At 38.1% G+C, this 20,845-nt stretch overlaps 1 protein-coding gene and 1 long non-coding RNA gene across 5 annotated transcripts; one reads left to right on the top strand and one right to left on the bottom strand.

Moving 5' to 3' along the window:
- Positions 1–577: 577 nt before the first annotated feature.
- Positions 578–7,068, bottom strand: aen (apoptosis enhancing nuclease). Of its 2 annotated transcripts, none has more exon segments than NM_001078931.2 (4): positions 578–2,122; positions 2,497–2,697; positions 4,816–5,531; positions 6,825–6,850. In NM_001078931.2, coding segments are annotated over 3 exon segments (1,083 nt in total). In that variant the 5' UTR covers positions 5,491–5,531; positions 6,825–6,850; the 3' UTR covers positions 578–1,915.
- Positions 7,069–10,362: 3,294 nt separating this feature from the next.
- On the top strand, positions 10,363–15,771 carry LOC101733479. Of its 3 annotated transcripts, none has more exons than XR_001170217.3 (3): positions 10,363–10,589; positions 12,418–12,551; positions 13,395–13,709. It is a non-coding gene; the product is annotated as an uncharacterized LOC101733479 (long non-coding RNA). The 3 variants fall into 3 exon arrangements; XR_004222058.1 differs by lacking the exon at positions 10,363–10,589 and adding an exon at positions 14,083–15,771 and having other exon boundaries at positions 11,780–12,551; positions 13,395–13,557; XR_004222057.1 differs by lacking the exon at positions 10,363–10,589 and having other exon boundaries at positions 11,780–12,551.
- The last annotated feature ends 5,074 nt before the right edge of the window (positions 15,772–20,845 follow it).

A 20,845-nucleotide genomic window follows, 5' to 3' on the forward strand; every position in this document is an offset into this window, starting at 1 on the left:
TCTCAGAATTAGGAAAAGGCCATCTCCCATACTGTCTATTTTAGCATTTTTTTTTTTTTTAAATGTAACTGTCAAATATAACTGTCCCACTAATTATGAACTGAAACCCGTTCTCCTGCAGTATTTCTCTGTTTGTACAAAAATCCATTCACTGTTGATAAAATATAGCCTCAGTTAGGGATGCACCAAATCTAGGGTTCAGTTTGGGATTTGGCCTTTCTCACACAATTCAGATTTGCCCGAATCTAATTGCCTAGCTTGACCAAATCCTTAAATTCATGTCACTTTTCATCACTTGAATGTAAAAGTTGGATTTTTTTTTCTTCTGTGCCCTAATTTTCATTTGCATATGCAAATTAGGGTTTGCCCAAATCTCAAAATAGTGGATTAGGTGCATTCCCACCCACAGTATTATTTTTCCATTACCATACTTCACTGTAGGTATACATCAACCGTACTGCGAGATCTGGGAAATATTGGACTGAACAGAAGAGTGGCATAAGAGAAGCCAATACTTAGAAAGAACCACATGAAAAGCACTACTGCCAAATAAAAGAATGAGTGACCCAGTTGCAACGTAGGGAAAAAAGTTAATTTATAATAATTTGAGACAGAGACAAAACAAAGCTCCAAGTAGGATGTACTAAAGTTTTGGGGATAAGTAGACTGTGCCCTTTCCTTTTTCGGTGGGTGATCTGAGTACATACTTAATGCTACTGGTTAGGTATACTGTAATATTTTAACTGTGTATAGATTATTTATCCAGTTAGGTTTAGCTATGAATTAAGCCAATTAGCCAATGTTGTATTATTCTAGTTACTCTCAATGCCTGTTACTACATGCTCACAGAGTTAACAATTATTTTTACGGGTTTGTAATAATTTCTTCTACACACCGTATTACTATAGTTTGGTATGCCGCCATGTTTGTGAAACATCATCTTTCCGAGATGTATTCAGTTACAGTTTCACAAGTGTGCTGCATTTCATAAGCAAGGAGTGGGCATCTTATTTATATTGGGGAGAAAACACTGGTTTATGTTTCTAAAAACAGTATGAACTTTTTACTACAAACTGCTCATATACATCGCTAAGGAGTTAAATGACAAAAGCTACAGTATGTCTTGGGAAAGGATGCAAAGGGAGAATTCCAGAATATACACCATAATGCCTTGTTTGTGTAGCTGTTTAAGATACCGAAAATATTCTACTGATTAGGACTGTTAGGACTTTTTATATTTTTCAATGTGAGCCTGGATATTTCACAATGAAAATACAATTAACCCTATTACAAAAATATATATCCATCGAGTTTAAAACTCACTAAACAGTTGCAATCTAGAATTAAACACTTTACAAATTAATTTCACAAGACAAACGATGTGGTCTTATAACATTAGGTTTTAGTAAACTTACCACAGGTATTTATCGGTTTGATTGAGCTTTAAAACAAGAGACATTGCTCAGATCATGTACTATAATGGTATGTAAAGTCTGTACATCATAAAGGGAAAGGTGCATCTATATAAAGGTTTATATATATTGCAAGTTTTGCAGGAAAAAAGTGATCCAGCAGGTTCAAGTTTTAAAATGCTTGAAAGTTAATATAACTAGAATGCAGGTCAGCTGAATGCAAACCGTAATTTTATTTGACAGTACAGAAATGGGACCTATTATCCGTAAGAGGTTTTCAAGATAAGTGATCCCTTCTGTAACAGAGCATGCCTTAATGCACTGCTAAATTATTCTGCCTTATTTAACATTAAACTGTACAACTTTAATGAGAAATGGCATTGCTGGAATCGGGATATCGGGTTTCCAGAAAATAGATCCCATCTCTGTACTGTATCTCAGATCCACAATAAATAGGTTTATTGCACATTGGTAAAACAGTTTATTCATCTTGAAGTGGTGCTTCATTTAGAGTCATCATTTAAGTCTGCTGGCCAGTAGCGATCGTCCATGTAATGGTCATTATCAGAGACCCCGCTTGTTTCTGCACTAGTGGAAGTCTCGAGTTGGAAGTGACTGCAAAGCTCCTCCTCCCATTGATCCTCAACCAATTTGTACAACTCCAAGGAGGCCAGGGCATCTTCTACAGAAGAATGGCCATTTCTGCCAACCTGAGGCAGGGACAAGACAAATACCAACAGTTCAATTCAATGCAAGCTTAAAATGAAGATGTTGCTGGCTTAAGACATGCATAAATGCCTACTATTGCTTTAAAACCACCCAGCAAGATGCTAGAAGGCAGACTGGTCAACTAAATAGGGGTCTAAATGAAAGCATAACTACACTGAATTTTTTTACAGCTGTGCAGAGAAAACATATAAATGTCTTATAGTGCCCCTGAAATTTGCAGTTACTGGGAGAAAGTGGTATATTTCTTGAAAGTTTCCTGTAACTCCTTCCACTTGCAGCCGCACTTAATAGGAAACTGCCTCCTTAACATAGTTGTAGCTACCCAGCAGTGTAAATACTCAGTTGTGGTTTTTACCTGTATTCTTTTGCCCAACAAGTTCAATGCAAGAGTTTTTAAAGAGACGCCAGCTTTTTCTGGAAGTCCTGCGTTTTTTTTTAATAAAGAGATTTTACTGGTGTCTCGAATCTGGGAGTGAGGATGGAAGTATTTCAGAGCCCTGAAGTCGTTGTGCAGTGCATGTCCAACCACTCGTTTGTCCTTAAGTATCTTCAGAATCTACAATTGCAAGTTAGAGATTACCACAAATTGCATATAACATGATAAGGTAGAAAAGCCTTTTTGCCTTTCAAACAATTTGAGCTTGGAAGCAGCTCACTAAATGTGGCGCTGAAATGCTGATAATGCCACAAAAAATGCTGGGATTATTAATATCGAAGCCAAATTGCATTAGTATAACCCATTAGCTGGCACATGAATGGTCTATGATACAAGGCCGACTTAACACAATTTCTGCCTTACAGGAAAAGGAGTCTATGATGTATGTATGTATTTTAGATACAATGGAAGTAAGAAAATGAAGGACAAACAGATGCAACATCAAGAAGTTATAAAAAATGTATATAGCTTATATTTATTTTTAAAATATTCTCCCCATTGATTTAGGGCATAAAGGGGCCCATTTACTAAGGTTTTCTGAGAAAAGTTCAAATTTTTTTGTTTATCTTTCTTTTGAGATTTACGTATGTTTTTTGGCAGTATACGTTTAATTTTTTTCTTGAAAAAAAATTAGAAAATTCGGGGTATTTGCTAGAAAAATCTGAGACATGAACAAACTTTCAAGATTTATAAAATTTATGCGACTTCTTTTAGACTGACAAAAAGTATGCCAGGTTTAAGCTGCCGAGAACCATTGAGTCCTATGGAGGACACCAGTGCTCCTTAAATGGCAGCTGGAGCACTTCCTGTTCATGGACATGAATGGTCAATTAAATTTCATTAATTTCTCGGCCATTCTATAACATCCTAAAAATAAATCACCCCTTTAAATAAATTAACTACAATAAAAGTGTAATGTTAAATACAGAGGTCATAAGACTGCTTATGCAGGATAAGGGCCATAATATTGTGGAGGAGTCCCCATTTGGCCTGCAAGCTTGTAGTTGGACAGCTGTTGTCCACAAAACAAGGGTACCATAAAAATACTGGTAATAAGTGCCTATTTGGACATGATGGACCACCTGTGCAACATAGTACTAAGGCCCATAGTGCAGGGGTGGTTTAGATCTCCACAGTTATTTACTGCAATCATTATTGCTAAAAGCAGTTTTCCATTTATGTTAAACCTATTGTCTATGCCAGATGCTGCTGCTGCTACAGATACGTGGGGACTGTTGGGGAACACACATGCAGGCACTTGCCTACTGGGTAGTGGTATCTATTTTGGGTAAAATGGAAGGTGGGTTCTAACAGGGTATATTGCACTTCAGCTGTGAAACATAATCCCTAAGAGAAACTTGTGTACTATTTATAGTATTTTACATTCCTTTAAAGTGCAATGATATATCATCTTGCAAGAATAGGCCGATGCCAGCACTTAGGATTCCCTCAACAGATTTACATTCACAAATAAAAATGGGGCTCCCTATTGCTTCTTAACAGATTCATAATCTCTATACAACAGTGTCAACAGTAAAACTTCCAATGGTCATATAAATAGTGCTTCTTGTGGTTGTAATCTATGGTGAATGCCTCACATCTGACTCAAAGAACATGCCAACAATAAGTTATTTGTTTAAATGCAAATACTGAAGGGAGATGGCAATCTGTGTATGCCCCTTATGGTGATAAATCCCAATATAGATAGAGAGTGTGTGGAGATATATATATATATATATATATATATATATAGAAAATAATCATCTGTGGCCAGCACACCCTTCAATGTTTCATCAAAATTTTTTTTATTGTAGATATATTGTTAAAACCAACGTTTCGGTCCTTGTTAGGACCTTTCTCAAGGATAAAAGGATTTTATCCTTGAGAAAGGTCCTAACAAGGACTGAAACGTTGGTTTTAACAATATATCTACAATAAAAATTTTTTTGATGAAACATTGAAGGGTGTGCTGGCCACAGATGATTATTTTCTATGCATACATAATTTTGGCTAAGCACCCCGCAGAATATTGAGCCTTGGAGTGCGGACACCATTTGGATTGATATATATTATATGTATATATATATATTTTTTTTTTTTTTTTTTTTAAATTATGACTCTTTCACTGTAAATAAATTGCAACTAACAGGGACAATAATTTTACAAATAAACGGTCTATTGCCCATTAAACTTGGCATCTACACATCACAACCAGGATACAGCGACGTGCTAAGTTACCTCTTTCTGGGCAGTTTTAAAGAAAATTGCATTTTTCAAGCTGTGTTTAGTGATCCCACTCCATCGCGTCCTGTAGTCTGCGATTGGTAGCTCAGGTTTAATGTACTTGTCATATACAACATCTCCTCTGTAATTCACTATGCTGCACCGAGCCAGCTCACTGATCTTTCCCCCAGGTCCAGTTCCAACCATTTCACAGTCGATAGCAACACACTTCCCAGGCTTTAACCAAGAAAGGGGGGAGGATGCTCTGCTGGAGCTGGAGCTGCCTGCCACAGAGAGGCCACTATCATCATAATCGAATGTGGATGGTTTATTTGCAGTAATGGAAGAGCCAGGCGCCACTGGCAATGTGCCCAGCAGAGTTTTTATCTGGCTACCCATTTCCATGTCCGCAATCTGTTCACAGAAACATTGGTCATTTCCATTGACTGAACATTTGGTTTTTCCTTTTAGCACCTCTTGAGTTCCTGTTTCAGGGATATTTAGGAGTCTCCTCTGTTGCAGGAAAGCTTTGCGCTTTAAGAAGCGTTGATGCCTTCGTGTCTTCCTTCGATTTTGGACTCTTCTCTGACACTTTGTATAGATCTCTGCGTTACTGGAGTTGAGAAATTCACTAGATCCACTGGAGCTACAGGACAAATTGCTAGCTGCTTCCATCTCCAGGGAAACCATATTTGAGTTGGTTGGTTCAAGGCTTCTGTGACTGCAAAAGCCTAAGAGAATGAATCACAACCCAATGACAAGCCTGAATACATCCAATGCAAAAAAAAAAAAAGTGCCAAGTGCTATCAAATTTATTACATGAAGTGGGCCAAATATTTCTTGTATAGCATGTTGGAGAACTGGATTATATTAAAATGTTTGTCATACAGTGAAGTCTGTGGCAGATGGAGGGCCATAAAAATACTTTGAAGGGCCACATCCAGCCCACAGGCCTCGAGTTGGACAACCCCGTTCTAAGAGATACAGGGAGAAGGATGTCCCGACTCCTAAACAGATGACCCCATATAAAATGCTTATATCATTATTAATAGATAAGTGAAGTGTAAAAAAAATTGAAGGCTACATACGCTCTATTTTATATACAAAACTACTGCCCAGCCCAGAGGTTCAGCAGCGCTGCCAACGCTGACACAGAAGCCAAAAATTACACTGTGTTAAGATGACTTTTTAGCTTTAGTTCTCCTTTAATAGAATTTTCCTTTCATATATAAACCATTAAAAACCTGTAACTTGCAAAACAAACATATTAATCAATACATTTTCAAAAGTTACTTTTATTTATGACTGCCTCTAGTGTGCTTCAGGTCATAACTAGGATAGACACAAATGTAAATATCACTGTCTAGGAAAGTGATTAAGGGGCAGATTTAATATGTTGTGTAAAAAATGGGCACAAAATTAGCCAGGCTTCAATAAAACAGCGTAAAATAGGCTTGTTTTTTTTTTTTTTTTTACACGTTTTTTTCTTTTGACAGCAAACTCCTCCATTTATTTTACACAGTGTTTTACACTGTTTTTCTACAGAATTCACTTTACACAGTATAATAACTAGGCCCCTAAGTGTTCACCCCAAAGCTCACTCTAACTGGCTTCCCAGAGCCACATACATGGGTATTCTTTCTAAATCTCTTCTAGAGGGGCTCTTGTCAGGTCATCCAGTCCCAGTCATTAAAGGGATCAGCCACAGAATTCGTTAAACACTGGTTTAGATGAGGATTGTGTAGGTGCTTAGATCCTGTTGTAATGTAAATATCAGACAGCAGCAGTTAGTGGAGTGAATGGCTTCCCAAAGCAGCTGCTAGATCTCTGGGATCCCCTTTAGGTGGACAACCCTTCTCAAAGCAAACATGGCAGCACAAACGTAGAGCAACTACACTCAGGCTAAAGGGAATTGCACTGTTAGCCTAAAGTACCCCCAGAATCCTCCGCACAGCCGAAATAACCCGACATTTTGGCACAACATTGTTAACTATTTGGTAATTATTAAGTCTGTGGTTACTTACATAGCTCTCCCCCTGTGACAAGTCTCTATTCCTCCACGTGTTTCTCTACCGGCTTCGCACTGGCATGCCCGGACAAGTTCAGTCACTCTGTGCGATGATTGGCTGCATGGCCTAAGAGCCCGCCTCTCTCCTTTCTGATTGGCCCTGATCTCCAAAGAACGTCAGACAAGTTGTCAAAGCGTGTCCTGTGCAGTCGGGGTTATATGACGTAAGTATGAGATGAGTAACGCACGGTGAGGGGGGTGGGAGCAGAAATGGGTGCGGAGTGAGCTAGTCTCGTTGTGCCCATGTATTTACAGCGTGTACGGCATTGCAACGTGTGCCGAAATAAAGTCTAAAAGCCCACCCTGCTTTTGTGTATAAACCGAGGCGGGTGTGTTTAAGTGTTGTACAGGCGCTAGTTTATAAAGTTAGATATTCTCACTGATTTTAAGTTTGTTTAGGGTGTTGTTTTTATTGGTCTAGGTACTCAAAGTACAACTTTTTCTACTGGTCTGATCATAATATGACTAATAGTCATGTGTTTAAATGCAAACATCCAATTGGTTGTTATGGGTTATTGCGCCAGGGAAAAATGTTATACAGGTATGGGACCTGTTATCCAGAAAGTTCCGAATTACAGACAAGGCCATCTCCCATAGACTCCATTATAGGCAAATTACTTTAATTTTATGAAATTATTTCCTTTTTCTCTAATAATAAAACAGTACATTGTACTTGTTCCCAACTAAGATATAATTAATCCTTATTGGAGGCAAAACAATCCTATTGGGTTTATTCAATATTTAAATGATTTTTAGCAGGCTTACATTATGGAGATCCAAATTATGGAAAGATCCCTTATCTGGAAAGCCCCAGGTCCCAAGCATTCTGGATAACAGGTCCCATACTTGTACGTTTAAGTTCTTCTAGTGCTTCTCTTTGTGGTGGCATAGGATCCTGACAGTGATGTGAAAACTAGTCCTGCCCATCTGTTCCACTTCCTGCTGCCTCCTTTCCCAGACTTTGCAGTTGGATAGGAACCAATCAGCTGCTAGGCTTACCTGATTGTGAACTGAAGCCTGTCTTTGCTTAGGGTTGGACTTGGGGGGTGCAGGGCCCACCAGGGCTACCGTCCCAGGGGCCCTGCAGGTGCTCACGCCGGCTGCCTCCCCCACACCCCAAAAGGGCCAAAAGGATTTGGTTTTGGGAATCCCTTTACATGGATTCGGGGGTTTGGGTGAACCCAAATTTGCCCAATGCTTTTACATTACCAGTCTGATCCCCCATGTTCCTCTATGAGGGGGCTGCCATATTTGTGCAGCAGGAGTCCGTTAGCATTAGAAGCTATAACTGACAGGCTGAGAAGGGACAGTCAGGTTTAGGAACTTCAAGTAAAAATTACTTACAAAAGCAGCCCAACCAGTGAAAGTTGATCAATGTAACCAAAGGTAACTTATTATGTACACATGTAATATGTTAAAGGAGAAGGAAAGGCTAATAAAGAGTTAATCTCAAACTGCAGGCATACCTTCAGTTCTCTCAATAGTGCCCTTAAGCCTCCCCATATTTCACCTGTTGATATGATCAGAAGCCAAACAGGAAGAAAAAAGGCTGAGCTGTGTAAAGAAAGTTCCCATAATAAGTGTACATGCTCAGTTTGTAAGACTATGGGACACATTTACTTATCCACGAATGCTCCAAGCGTTCATTCAATCGGTCCAATCGTATTTTCCGTGACTTTTTTGTCGTTTGCACGACATTTTCTACGATTGCGCGACTTTCGTATTTTTAGCGCGAAAAAATCGGATCGGTCTTGCCGCTGTTTACAATCGTTCGGTACGAAAATTTCGTGACTTTTGGATCGCCAACACCATATTATTGTGACTAACACAATTTTATGAAAATTATATTTGCGATCTTCAGAAATTTTTGTTTCCAATCCGAATTTTTCCCATTCGGGATTCAAACTCATGTTTTGATCAATCTGCCCCTATGAGGAAGCTCCCTGCTGATAGGCTCTGATCCACATTCCTAAGGGGGGGGGAGTGAGTTCTTAGCATTCTTGAGGGAGGGGGGAGCAGGAAAGGGGAGAAAGCAGAGCGCTGTGTGTCTCTGGCACATTAATTACAGACACAACAAATCTTTTGAAAAAGAAGTCAGCATTACTGTGAGTGCTTATGGCTGTATTTACATAGACCTTTCTGATAAAGCTTACTTAGTTTTTACCTTTCTTTCTCCTTTAATATACATGTAATATTTTTAAGAATAATTTTTTAGTCATTTAAGGTCTTTTCTCTTTGCTAATGTGGGGGGGGGGGGCTCTCACCTATGCCATTTAGTAATCTACATACATATATAGTATTATCACAGGGAGGTTCAGGCAACAATTACTGCATGGTCATTCCGTTGCTAGGCATTAATCTATTGGCTGAATCAGATCACAGAAATGCTTCCTCAGCTTTGCTGGTGTTGGCAATCCCCCTGACTTGGGTGGAGAGAAGAGCCATAAAGATCTATGCATCACTACATTTCAAGGTTGATATATTTAAAATGTGCCATTCGATTAATTAAACCAAATCCCAAATATTAAAATGATCAGATCTATTTATTTTTCAAAACTATTAAAAAGGTGAACATGCCCTTTTACTGTTGCTGGTGGTTAGTATACAGTTGGCTGTGGGGAGGGGGGTGTTGTCAGGACTAGCCCAAGGGTACACCAGGGGCATCCAAAATTTGTGTAGAAATAAAGAATGAATAAAAGGGTTCTGGATTTGGTGCCCAGAAAGAGGAAAGCAACTCTAGAGGCTATAAAAGATCCCCACCAGCTATCCTTAAGCAAATGGTGACTCTCTTATGAGGTAGGACAAAATGATAGGCCTGAGCATCAATACCATGCAGAGGGCAGAGCTTTTGCCAGCCAGTCTGTAAGACACCCAGGAAGTAACATGTTGAAAGTGGCTGCCATATGGAGCTGTGTATGATTTCTAGTTAGCTTCATTGGTCCAAGGAAAGGTACTTTGGCATAGCTATTGCTATATGTTGGTTGATAAGAACAGTAGGGAAGGAACTTTCTGTAACAAACTAAACTGGTCTATAAAGTGTCTTCTCACTTTCTGCTGCTCTGATCAATTAGGCCGTGTGCCTAAATAATTGGAACCCTGCATTGCACTGTATACAGGATTCAACCATTTGGTCTGCTGGTTGTTCCCTCAGAGGCCTGTGTATAATTTGTGTAACATTTAATGCGAGTCAGCTTGTTACTTTCTAGTTAGACATGTAAGACTTGTGTACTGTAAGAAATCGTGTATTTGGGTGCCATTATTTGTGATATATATAAATATATATATATGTGTGTTTGTGGCTCTATTGTGTTATACACTGAGTATGGGGGGAGCTCTACTGATTACTAAACTGATTACTATAAACCAGTTTTTCAAGTTGCACCCGAAGCCAAATCTCCATATCTAAGGGTTTTTCTGTGGATGGTGGGACAGTACGTCCCCGAGAAGCCATAAAACTCAACAGTTACTGAACAATGGGCAAGGTGTGGTTTGTATCAACCCCCATCTGATCAGTTGGTATGTGGGGGGCAGTGGCTGAAAGGTGCATAAATGTGGGCTGGACAGTGGTCAAGGGAGCAACCTGGGGGGAGCAACCTGGGAAAAAGGAACCTGGGTGGAAGGAGCACCTGGGAACTGCATCAGAAGTGACCGGGCAGGATGTGAGACAGACCAGAGAGGAGGCCATGGCAAGGAATCAGACCACCATGTTCTTTGTTCATCGGTAGCTATAATGTAGATTTTGTCATTAATCTTTAAATGTAAATAATGTATAAATATTGTTTTGTTAAATAATCTTTTCATTGTAACCGTCCATTGATTTGCTACACAATATATTCATTTTAATATACACTTATTGGTGTGGGTTATTTGTCTGCTTCTCAAAAGAACCATAACCCTAGTAAGAGGGGTGATTGTTAATATTATATTATTATTATATATAGTTCAAATCTTACAGTACCCACTGGTGTATTGTTGTTCTTATATCAAATGGATGTTACTATATATTGATATTATTAGTATTTTTTTTTTACAGTCACTTCCCACCAGCAAATGGTTTCCAGGATTGCCTGATTCCAGAACGTAGGCACCAGGAAAATATTGGAGTGCAATTGTGCATTAGAAGGTTGTTCTAGGCAAGGATTCCATAGTTAATACTGGATTCATTTCCAAATTGAAGCTCTGTTCCTCTAATCTAAAGGGGGGGCCTCTGGTGCGCTGATTGTTTTTATGGGAAAAAAGAACAACCCCTATCTGCCTATAATCCCCTATAATGTACTTGTACAGTGTAATCATGTCCCCTCACAAGCACCATTTTTCCAGATAAAACAACCCCAATCTTGACAGTCTAACCTCAGAGCGTAAATCTTCCATCCCCTTTACCAGTTTAGTTGCAGTCTCTGAACTCTCTCCAGCCCAAAACTGCACTGCATACTCAAGGTGAGGCCTTACCAGGGACGTATAAACAGACAAAATTATGTCAATGCCCTTTTTTATACAAGACAGCACTTTATTTGCTTTAGTAGCCACCGAATGACACTGCCTGGAACTAGACAACTTGTTATCTACAAAAACCCCCAGATCCTTCTCCATTAAGAATACCCCCAACATACTAACATTTAGTAGATAGCGTGTGTTTATATTATTTCAGTTTGCTTCAGCTAACTGAATAAGTTCAATGAAACCATTGTGATTGGATGCTGGAGAATTGCCTACACACTTTGAACTGAAAAAGCCACTTGGGTGAATGGTAGTGATAAGTGAATCGGTCCTGTTTCGCTTTGACTAAAAGTTTGCAAAACTGATGAAAAATTCACAGATGCATTGAAGTCAATAGGTGGTGACAATTTTTTCTTAAGCACTACTTTTTTCTCACTCCAAATACAGAGTGAGACAAAGTCAATGGGCGTTTTTTCCCTGCAAATTTTTTTGTCACAGAGAATTGGAAAATGTCCATGCCTTGCAAAAAATTCACTCATCACTAGTGAATGGTGAAAACCCTGTAGAGTAAGTCAGATCACACGGAATTGGGAGGGGGAGCAAATTATGATGGGAGAGGGAGAGAGGAGCAGACTGAGCAGAAGGAAGTCTAACACAGAAGACCATGTACACAAAAGAAGAAAATGAATCCTGTGTCTCTTTTGATAGAGCACTTGCAGCTTTTCTGCAGTGCTTATGGCTGTATATACATAGACGTTTCTGATAAAGCTTACTTATACTGAGTGAGTAAATAGTGACACAAACATGAAGATATAGTCTCTGGGGCTTATTAGTATTGGTGCTAAATTGCACTAAGACCATACAAGGGTTGGGACTGATTTACCAACATAGATTTTAAGTTGCACCAGTGCAGTTAACAGTAGCAACAATTTTTGACAAATTTATCACAAAAATTGATTGGTTGCTGCACTGGTGGATTTCAGCAGCTTCATCCATTAGCCCATTTTGCACTGTACACAAGTATATCAACAGAAGAAGAGTTAATGTCTAGCTTATACTATGAATCTGGGTTTTTGGTCATATATCTGTAACTGAGACATTTCCCCCCTTAGAGTATTATGCTACGTGATTATGATGAAAAACCACAGCATCAGCATGATTAACAGCTTGGCTGCCTTCCTGGGATTCTAATTGAGTATACTCACCTGTAGCACTGCAATCTGCTTCTCCATCACAGGAAACAGCTGTGAGTAATGTATATACCTTGTTATCTGTGATTAAGATGCCTCGCTACCATAGTACTGACAAAGACAGCCACATAAGTGCTTTCTTACAACTTTGCAGGATTAATTTCCCATGAGAATCACAGAGGCATTTACTATAATGCTTCAGGTACAAGGCATGATGTATAATGTCTGCTGCTTGTTATTCACTTCTTAGCTTGCCTAATAGAAGAAAGGGAATATTGAGGTAATATATCATCCATTTATATTGCACTGTGCTAAATATTATTTATGCTGTATGAACACCTGCTTCCCCTATATATATATATATATATATATATATATATATAAGTCCAGACTGTGGAGCACTTCATAAGCAGCAAACGATACCCGGGTGCCAGAGCTTAAAAAATCATATAATATGCAAGAATGCTCACATTTTCATAAAAAGAAAAAAGCCATTCGTAAATGCAAGTGGTGTGGTTTATTTATCCAACATTTCAGTTCCTTATTGGAACCTTTGTCAAGGAAACCAAGGCAGTATAAGTTCCAGTGCTTAAATATACATTTTAACGCCAAAGGTAGTGTCGCTAGGTAACCCAAAAATTAAATGTATAACAAGTGTAGGCTATTAACTATCTTTTGCAATACAGAGAGTAGCATTGGAGCGGTTGGACCCTATAATGATTCCACACACACGCTTGTTATACATTTAAGTTTTTATTTTTCACTTTTTATCCTTATTCTCTTTATCTGAAATGTTGAATAAATAAACCGCAGCACTTGCATTTACTAATGGCTTTTTTTTTCTTTCTTTTTTTTTTTCTCTTTATGAAAATCCTGTGACCTGTGCCCACCACCAACAGGTCCCTCTTGGGCCAGGCATAGAAGCAAGTGTCTGCTTGTGATTGTGACTGTAAGCCAGTGGCTGTGTGCCAGCTAGTGATGTTATAAATAGATGTTGCCAGTCCATGTACAAGAAACATACATTGGGAAGACATGATCATCTGTGTGCGAATTGGTGTGCCTGTGTGTAAAACAGTTTGAAAAACATATTTCAACATATAAAAAATGCAAATTTCTTATTTTATCTATTTATTTAACTTATTGTATTTATGCCGGATTGTTTTGTTGTTCAGTCTTGGTCACAGTGATCACTAAACAGCTATCATATCCCGTAATCAAAGTAGCAGTGAAGTATTTTACATTGTTCCACTCACCCTATGATTGAATTATGACCACATGCACATAAGCTGCCCAGTCTTTTTTCTCTACATACTCACCAAAACAGTTTTATTGTTCTTTGGCATTATGTTACAAAGGCGGGCTTGTACAAGGGGAGAAAAGGCCAATTTGCACCTAAAGTTGTCCATTTGCACACCAAAATAGTTGCTATCTGATTTAGAGCATGTTCCTCATATTTCCTACATGATATAAATGCACGACAAGATGATTCAATTCAGTAAAATGTCATTTATCCCATTCTGCCAAATTGTTTTCCGTGCCGTGGTTGTATGACATGAATCAAGTGTGGCTGCTCATGTGCTTTGGCAGGTTGAGATGAGACAGTGAGGAGTTATTGGAGCATAAGGAGCAGTTGTTGAAAGCATTGGAGTCACCTGGAGTGAAATGCGCATTGAGCCCCTAACACTCTAGGAGGCAACAGAGAATTTAATTTGCAGCTATCCCCATGCCACCCGAGTGGGAAATTGAATTTTGGATTATGTGTGATTTTTCTGTGGGATTTAACAAAGTTGTATGGTATTCCAGTCTCCTTTATTCTCCAGGTGAATTTGCAGAGGAATTTAGTACAGCAATAGCCTTTCAGTAAAGGAGAACACATGTAAATATAATCATATGGAGATGGGTAGCATAAGCAAAATCCATTGGAAGACAAGTTGCCCCCAAATAATCAATGTAAACTTGTAATACAATACTTTCACAAGAAGTTTTAATGTGACACCGGCTCCTATCTACAATTAAAAAGAATCAGTTATCAATTATTCTGCTGTTTTATAGGTTAATAGATGATGGCATCACCTGGTTCTGACCCAGTTATAATGTAATTTGATGAGATTACTTAAATGCACAAATGTCTTTGTCCTTTAGGTTTTACCGGGCAAAGCCCTAACTGGACTAAATAGTGCATAGATCCTATACACAATCTATCTGTATCTGTATAACTGCTAATTTAACTCCGCTCTTGTTGGCAGATGTATAAGTACTGAAATGCTCCTGACTTTTGGTCCTGATATTTATGGGCTGGTGTAGTTCTGATAAAAGCTTTCCAAAATCACAATGGAAATAATGGAAATACAGTTTGAATTCCACCTTCCTAGAGAAATCACTTAGGGTAATTGTCACTTATCCTGGGCTATTGGGGTAACATTGAAATTACTCAAGTGCAAGGGTGTGTGATTCTCACCCCAGGGCTTTTCTCTGGTTAATGTAATCTGTACACGAAAACCAAGAGACAATCATGCAATAACCCAATGCAGACACAGCTTCTATTTTATATTAAATAGTTATTAATTCTTCTATGTACTTTGCAGTCATGTGGCTATGTTCTTGGATACAGCTTGGATTACACAGGAAATTTGTGCTAGTTACTTTGATTGAGTGGTGAACTTGAATGTGTAGGTAGCAGAGGTGCTTAATAAGATGTCACTGCTCATATCCTAGCAGGCCCTGAAAGCTTGCTCTTTGGGAATGGAAGAAGCATCGCAATGACTGAATCAGTCTAGAGCATCTGCCCTGTTACAGTGATGGCTGCACATAAAATTAATTTTCATTTGACTTTGCCAATGGTTGGTGGATAGATAGTTGGTGTGTGAGCAGCTGTCTCATCAGCAGTAGGTTGATTAGCCCTAATGAGTGCTGTTTTGCATACATATGGAGCTTTGCTGCATTGTTTCTATTACGGCCTTACATAAACCTTCATAAATCTTGTTTTCAGAGTGCTGGGGTGGCTTACTTGACCCCATTGCATTCAGGGATATGCTATAACACTAGAAAACATTTCAGCTATTTTGAATTCACTGAATAAAAGAAAATGACAGAGCGGAGTCAGCACAGTGTTAAATACAGTACATGCCACAGGTCTCGATTCTCAGTCATTGCAAGACAAAGCCTTCAGTCTCTGGCACAAATTACTGTATATGTTCAGGTATAAAAATCCATTATACAGAATACTCTGAAAACAGGCAGTGCCATTCCCTAGAGCAGTGTTCCCCAACCAGTGGCTCGTGAGCAACATGTCGCTCACGAACCTCTTGGATGTTGCTCCCAGTGGTATAAAAGAAGGTGCTCATTTTTGAATATGTAGCTTGGGGGCAAGTTTTGGTTGCATAAAAACAAAGTATAATGCCAAACAGAGCCTTCTGTAGGCTGCCAGTCCACATAGGGGCTATTAAGTAACCAGTTATAGCAATTATTTCTACCTCCAGGACCTTTTTCAGGCTTGTGTTGCTCCCCAACACTTTGTCCATTTAAATGTGGCTCACAGGTATAAAAGGTTGAGGATCCCTGCCCTAGGGTGTACTGTTGCATTCATTCTTAATTCTTGCTTGATTTGCTGGTTCTGTAATGCCTTATAATTAATGTTAACAACTCCATGTTGATGGTAAAATGCATTGGGTTTTCTTAATGCTTGGAGTTGTTCACCTTTAAGATAGCTTTTACTATGTTATAGAATGGCCAATTCTTAACATTTTTTAAAATTAATCTTCATTTTTTGTAGATTTTGAATGATTTGCTTTCTTCTGTCTCTTCAAAGCTTTTAAATGGGGGTTACTGACCCAGCAGGCAAAATACTCTGTGAGGCTATGCTATTGTTACTATTCATAACTTATCTTTCTATTTGTGCCTATTCATATCCCAGTGTCAAATTCACATCACGTTATGGTTGCTAGGGAAATTTGGACCCTAGCAACCAGATAGCTGATGAAATTCCAAACTAGAGAGCTTCTAAACAAAATGTTAAATAATTCAAAAACCACACATAATAAAAAATGAAGACCAATTGCCCTCTTTTACAATATCACTCTTTACAGTTGATTTAAAGGTAAATAACCCCATGAAATGTCATTTTGGTGAGGTGTTCCATATTACATTAAAAAAAAAAAAAGCTGGCATTCTGAATGAGAGATTCCACACGTATAGGGCCTGATTCACTGAAGTCCGAAATAAGGAGTGCTATTTATAGCATGCGTTAAAAATCTTATCACTTCTTATTTTTCGCTCGATTCACTAAAAGGACACTTGTCATAATTAAGAAGCAATGTTCTTGGCGTTATTTATCTTGCGACGACATATTTTCAAGCAATATATTACGCAGCGCACAACATATTACGCAGCACGTTGCTTGAAAATATGTCGTTGCAAGATAAATAACGCCAAGAACATCGCTTCTTAATTATGACAAGTGTCCTTTTAGTGAATCGAGCGAAAAATAAGAAGTGATAAGATTTTTAACGCATGCTATAAATAGCACTCCTTATTTCGGACTTTAGTGAATCAGGCCCATAGTCTTTTATTTGAAAGTGAATCCCATCCTGTTGAGATATAGATCTGGAACAAAACGTCAAGGCTAGATTACAGGATTCTAGAAGAAACTAGTGCTAGTGTATGAGTAAAGGGAATGTTATCTCAAGTGATAAAGATACTGTAAGGAAGCAACTTGGAAGACACAGCTGCAAAACCAGCGGTTTATAGATAATTATATGATAGTTATTACCCAACCCACTTTACTTTTTATGCCATTTGGGGGAAATACCAGTTTTGAAATTACTTATAATAATTGTAATATTAATGAAGCCATGCAGGGTGCAGAGTGAAAAAGAAGAATCATAAAAAACAAGTCTCATTTCATTTATTATATTCATTCCTGTTACTGCTGTCTTTCTATACAGGGCTCTGGGATATACAGGATTATCTTTTATAGCCCCAACATGTTTCTGAGCTTTTTAGAGATTATACATCCTTCACATCTCTTCCTGTCCCATTGGAGCTTACAATCTAAGTCCCTTTCACATTTACACACACTATGGGAAATTTTATGAGGAACAAATTCACTTTTCTGTATGATTTTGTAGTGTGGAAGGAAACTGTACCTGAAATCCAAACTTCAGCACTGAAAGGTAGCAATATTAATCATTATACCATAAGGATTATTTATCATAGACTGTCCCATGACTCAAAGTAATATTTTAGCCTTTTTGTAAAAGTTTACCATTCATTAGGGACTAAAATAATAGAATTCATATCAATCAAGCTTTCTTCTAATTCCTTTGATCATCAGAACAACTGTCTATAACATATTCCTGCAGTCGGAAGGATGATGGATACTTTAAGATAGGGGTGAAAACTATCACATTTATATAAGCACAATAGTTACATAGTTCATTTGGGTTAAAAAAAAACACCAAATTACATAAAGTTCAACCCCTCAGAAGAAACCCAAGTACAGATACTTATACAGAACTATCAGTAAACTCACATATATGAACCAATATATACCAATATCTATATAAATTGTAGGTTTTATCACAATAGCTTACCATGTGTTTGATAATATAACATTGGACTGATAAATTGCATTTCATGCATCTTAGGTACCATAAAAGATAAACAAGACCTGGTTAACAGGATATGGTGGCATGTCACTATAGAGTAAAAAAGGAGGAATGTAGAAAATGTCCTTAGCAGGTGTAGAATTCCTCCTATTATTCTTGCAATAAAAAGTGGCTTTTTTAAAGGAATTCTCTGACCAGCAAATCATAGTACATTTTTGTTTGTCTAGCGTCCTTTGAAGATAATTTTAATTCCAGCTGTCATGATCTTAGATCAATGCCACCTTGATTAGCTATAGGCTTTTCTTCCCACTCTCCATTCAGGGGGGTATTTCTGCCTCTAGTTTACACTCTTTTCTTGGTGAAAATGAGATTTCTGATTGGACTGAGCTCCTGCTGTCTCTATCATTGACAAGGCGGAAGCCAGTTTTGCTATGCTCCGTAGCCTGCAACAGAAAAACAGAGAAATGTATTTCATCAGAAAGATATGTTAGGATGAAGAGGTGCTAAAACCGTGCCATAATGTGATGTATAAAAATCTTTTACTTTTTAACTTAAATTTACTTGAGAAAAATTAACAGCTTTAATGCTGGAGTGGATTAAGTTACTTGCCTCTGCATCACTATCAGGATTCATACAAGTCTGGTAAAGGAAAATCACCTATAATCTGGCGTATGGTTAGTAAAGCCAGAGGGGAACTGCTACTGATAAATAGTATTGGCACCAAATAAACAAGAGTGATATGTAGTAAATCTACCGATTTCTAAATCCATAAGTCCAGAGTCCAGTAAGTTACTCACATTTACTGAATTGGTTTTGCCCCACCATAAACATTGATTGATCATTAACCTGCCCTGTAAGATTAAAGATACAAAATGTAACAGCTTTTTTTTTTTATAAAACTTACTTTCATGAAAATATTTAATTCCAGTATTATTTCAACCACATCAAATTTGTTGAAACTCTTCTACAATAATGGAAAATTCTAAAGATACTGTATTTTCATTCCAACATTGCTAACTATTATGACATCACTAGGACTTTGCTGAAGTAACATAAATACAGTTGGTACCTGTTTGCGCCATAGAATTCACTACACTGGTTCTAAAGGATCATATTGCCAGTGTGGCCTTTTCTATGTATTCAGACGGCCCTTGGATCTGTGATGTGTCGCTGTTTACATAACAACATATGATAAAAGAAAAGATGGGTGCAGGTTGTTTGTAAGGGGATTTCTTTATTTATATGGTGCACTTTTTTTTTTTTTACTGAAGAGTTTGTGACATTATTTCTCCTCCCTAGAGCCAAAGAATTGCTGCATTTGGCCCTTTCTGACATTTCTCTCTATAATACACCTTGGGCTACACATTGATTTATTTAATGGGCATCCAGCTTGTGACTAACTGGTACTGAGTTAGATATCCAAGCATGCTGCATAATAGCAGCTGAAGGAATAGAGGCTGGGCATCCTTGACCCTTGCTTTATCTGCTGTTTACATTTTTTGCAATAAAACTTGGGTTAAGCATATTTGTGTTGCTTTCTGATTATTATTTCAGGACAAGAAATGTGATGGCACTATAATTCAGCTTCTCTCTCTAGCTTTCAGTACCTCCCTTTCACTGTATTATAATCCTGGAATGAGAGAGCACTTATGGTTTCCATGCAACTATTTCACAAGGACAAAGTAACTTCACAGCTATATAATAGGAACGGATAAACCCCACAAAAGAAGCAGTCTTATCAGAGTGTATGCTTTTTAATATGATAATAAAGAAGAACAGGAAAATGAAATAGGCCGTTTTTAAATTGAAATAGCACTATGGAATCTTTTTATTTTTTAAGGACAAATTTAAAGCCAGCTAGCGTACCTTACTGCAAGGTTAGTAATTCTGGGTCAGCAGTGAATGCAAAATATACTGTAAGCTCTATTGTGGCACAATAAGTGAATCTGTGGATCAACTACACAGGAATGACCATCACTAGCCAAATGTTAACTTTCCACTTTTATAAACACATTATCTAGCTATTAATATTTTAATGTAAGGTTATCAGGTCATTTGGAAAATTATTTCAGTTAATTGCAAGTTGAAAGACTGACCTAAGTACAGATGTAATCGATTCAAACCATAACTTAGTTTAATATGAAAAGTGTGTGTTTTGAAGAATGATAATACAGAAATTAGATGGAAGTGTTACTGAAATCTTCCAGTGCTGCTTGTTATGTACAGTACAACCAGTAGGTTTTCTTTGAGGACACATTTATCAAAGAAGATTTGTTAAACTCTGCCCAGCAACCCCCCTTTCATATTAGGAGTTGTGGGACTTGGCTGCCAGGTTACCAGACACTGACTTAATATTGAATAGTTTGGATCTCATCATGGGTGTACCCAAAAAGCCCTGGGTACACAACCCTTCTCCCTTTCACCTTTTATCCCATTACCCTTGCATTTCCCACTTCAGCTATCACAACACTCAGCATGACCTTGATTCAACTAGATGGGTTCCCTGCCAAGGTGTCACTTTGCTTCAGCAATCAGTCAGCACTATCTTCAGGGCCATGACCTGTTTCTTCGAAGACCCATTGCCATATTGATGACAAAGTTTTGGACATATATACCCAATATGGCTGCCACATGCACCTCAACATGCATTCCACACCTGAAACCCCAAACACAATAGACAGATGCTGACTGCTCCCAGCTTCAGCCAGAGTGATGGATGTAAGCCTGCTGGCCCATATATGGTC

The sequence above is a fragment of the Xenopus tropicalis genome, chromosome 3 (genome assembly GCF_000004195.4).
Source record: "Xenopus tropicalis strain Nigerian chromosome 3, UCB_Xtro_10.0, whole genome shotgun sequence".
Classification (NCBI taxonomy): domain Eukaryota; kingdom Metazoa; phylum Chordata; class Amphibia; order Anura; family Pipidae; genus Xenopus; species Xenopus tropicalis.

Excerpts from the sequence above, each read along its gene's own strand:
- aen (XM_012959240.3), bottom strand. The coding sequence starts at position 5,490 with ATGGTTTCCCTGGAGATGGAAGCAGCTAGCAATTTGTCCTGTAGCTCC. Across the intron at positions 2,698-4,815 it reads TTAAAACTGCCCAGAAAGAG|ATTCTGAAGATACTTAAGGA; the intron begins GTAACTTAGCAC and ends TTGCAATTGTAG. Across the intron at positions 2,123-2,496 it reads TGTTGGGCAAAAGAATACAG|GTTGGCAGAAATGGCCATTC; the intron begins GTAAAAACCACA and ends TCCCTGCCTCAG.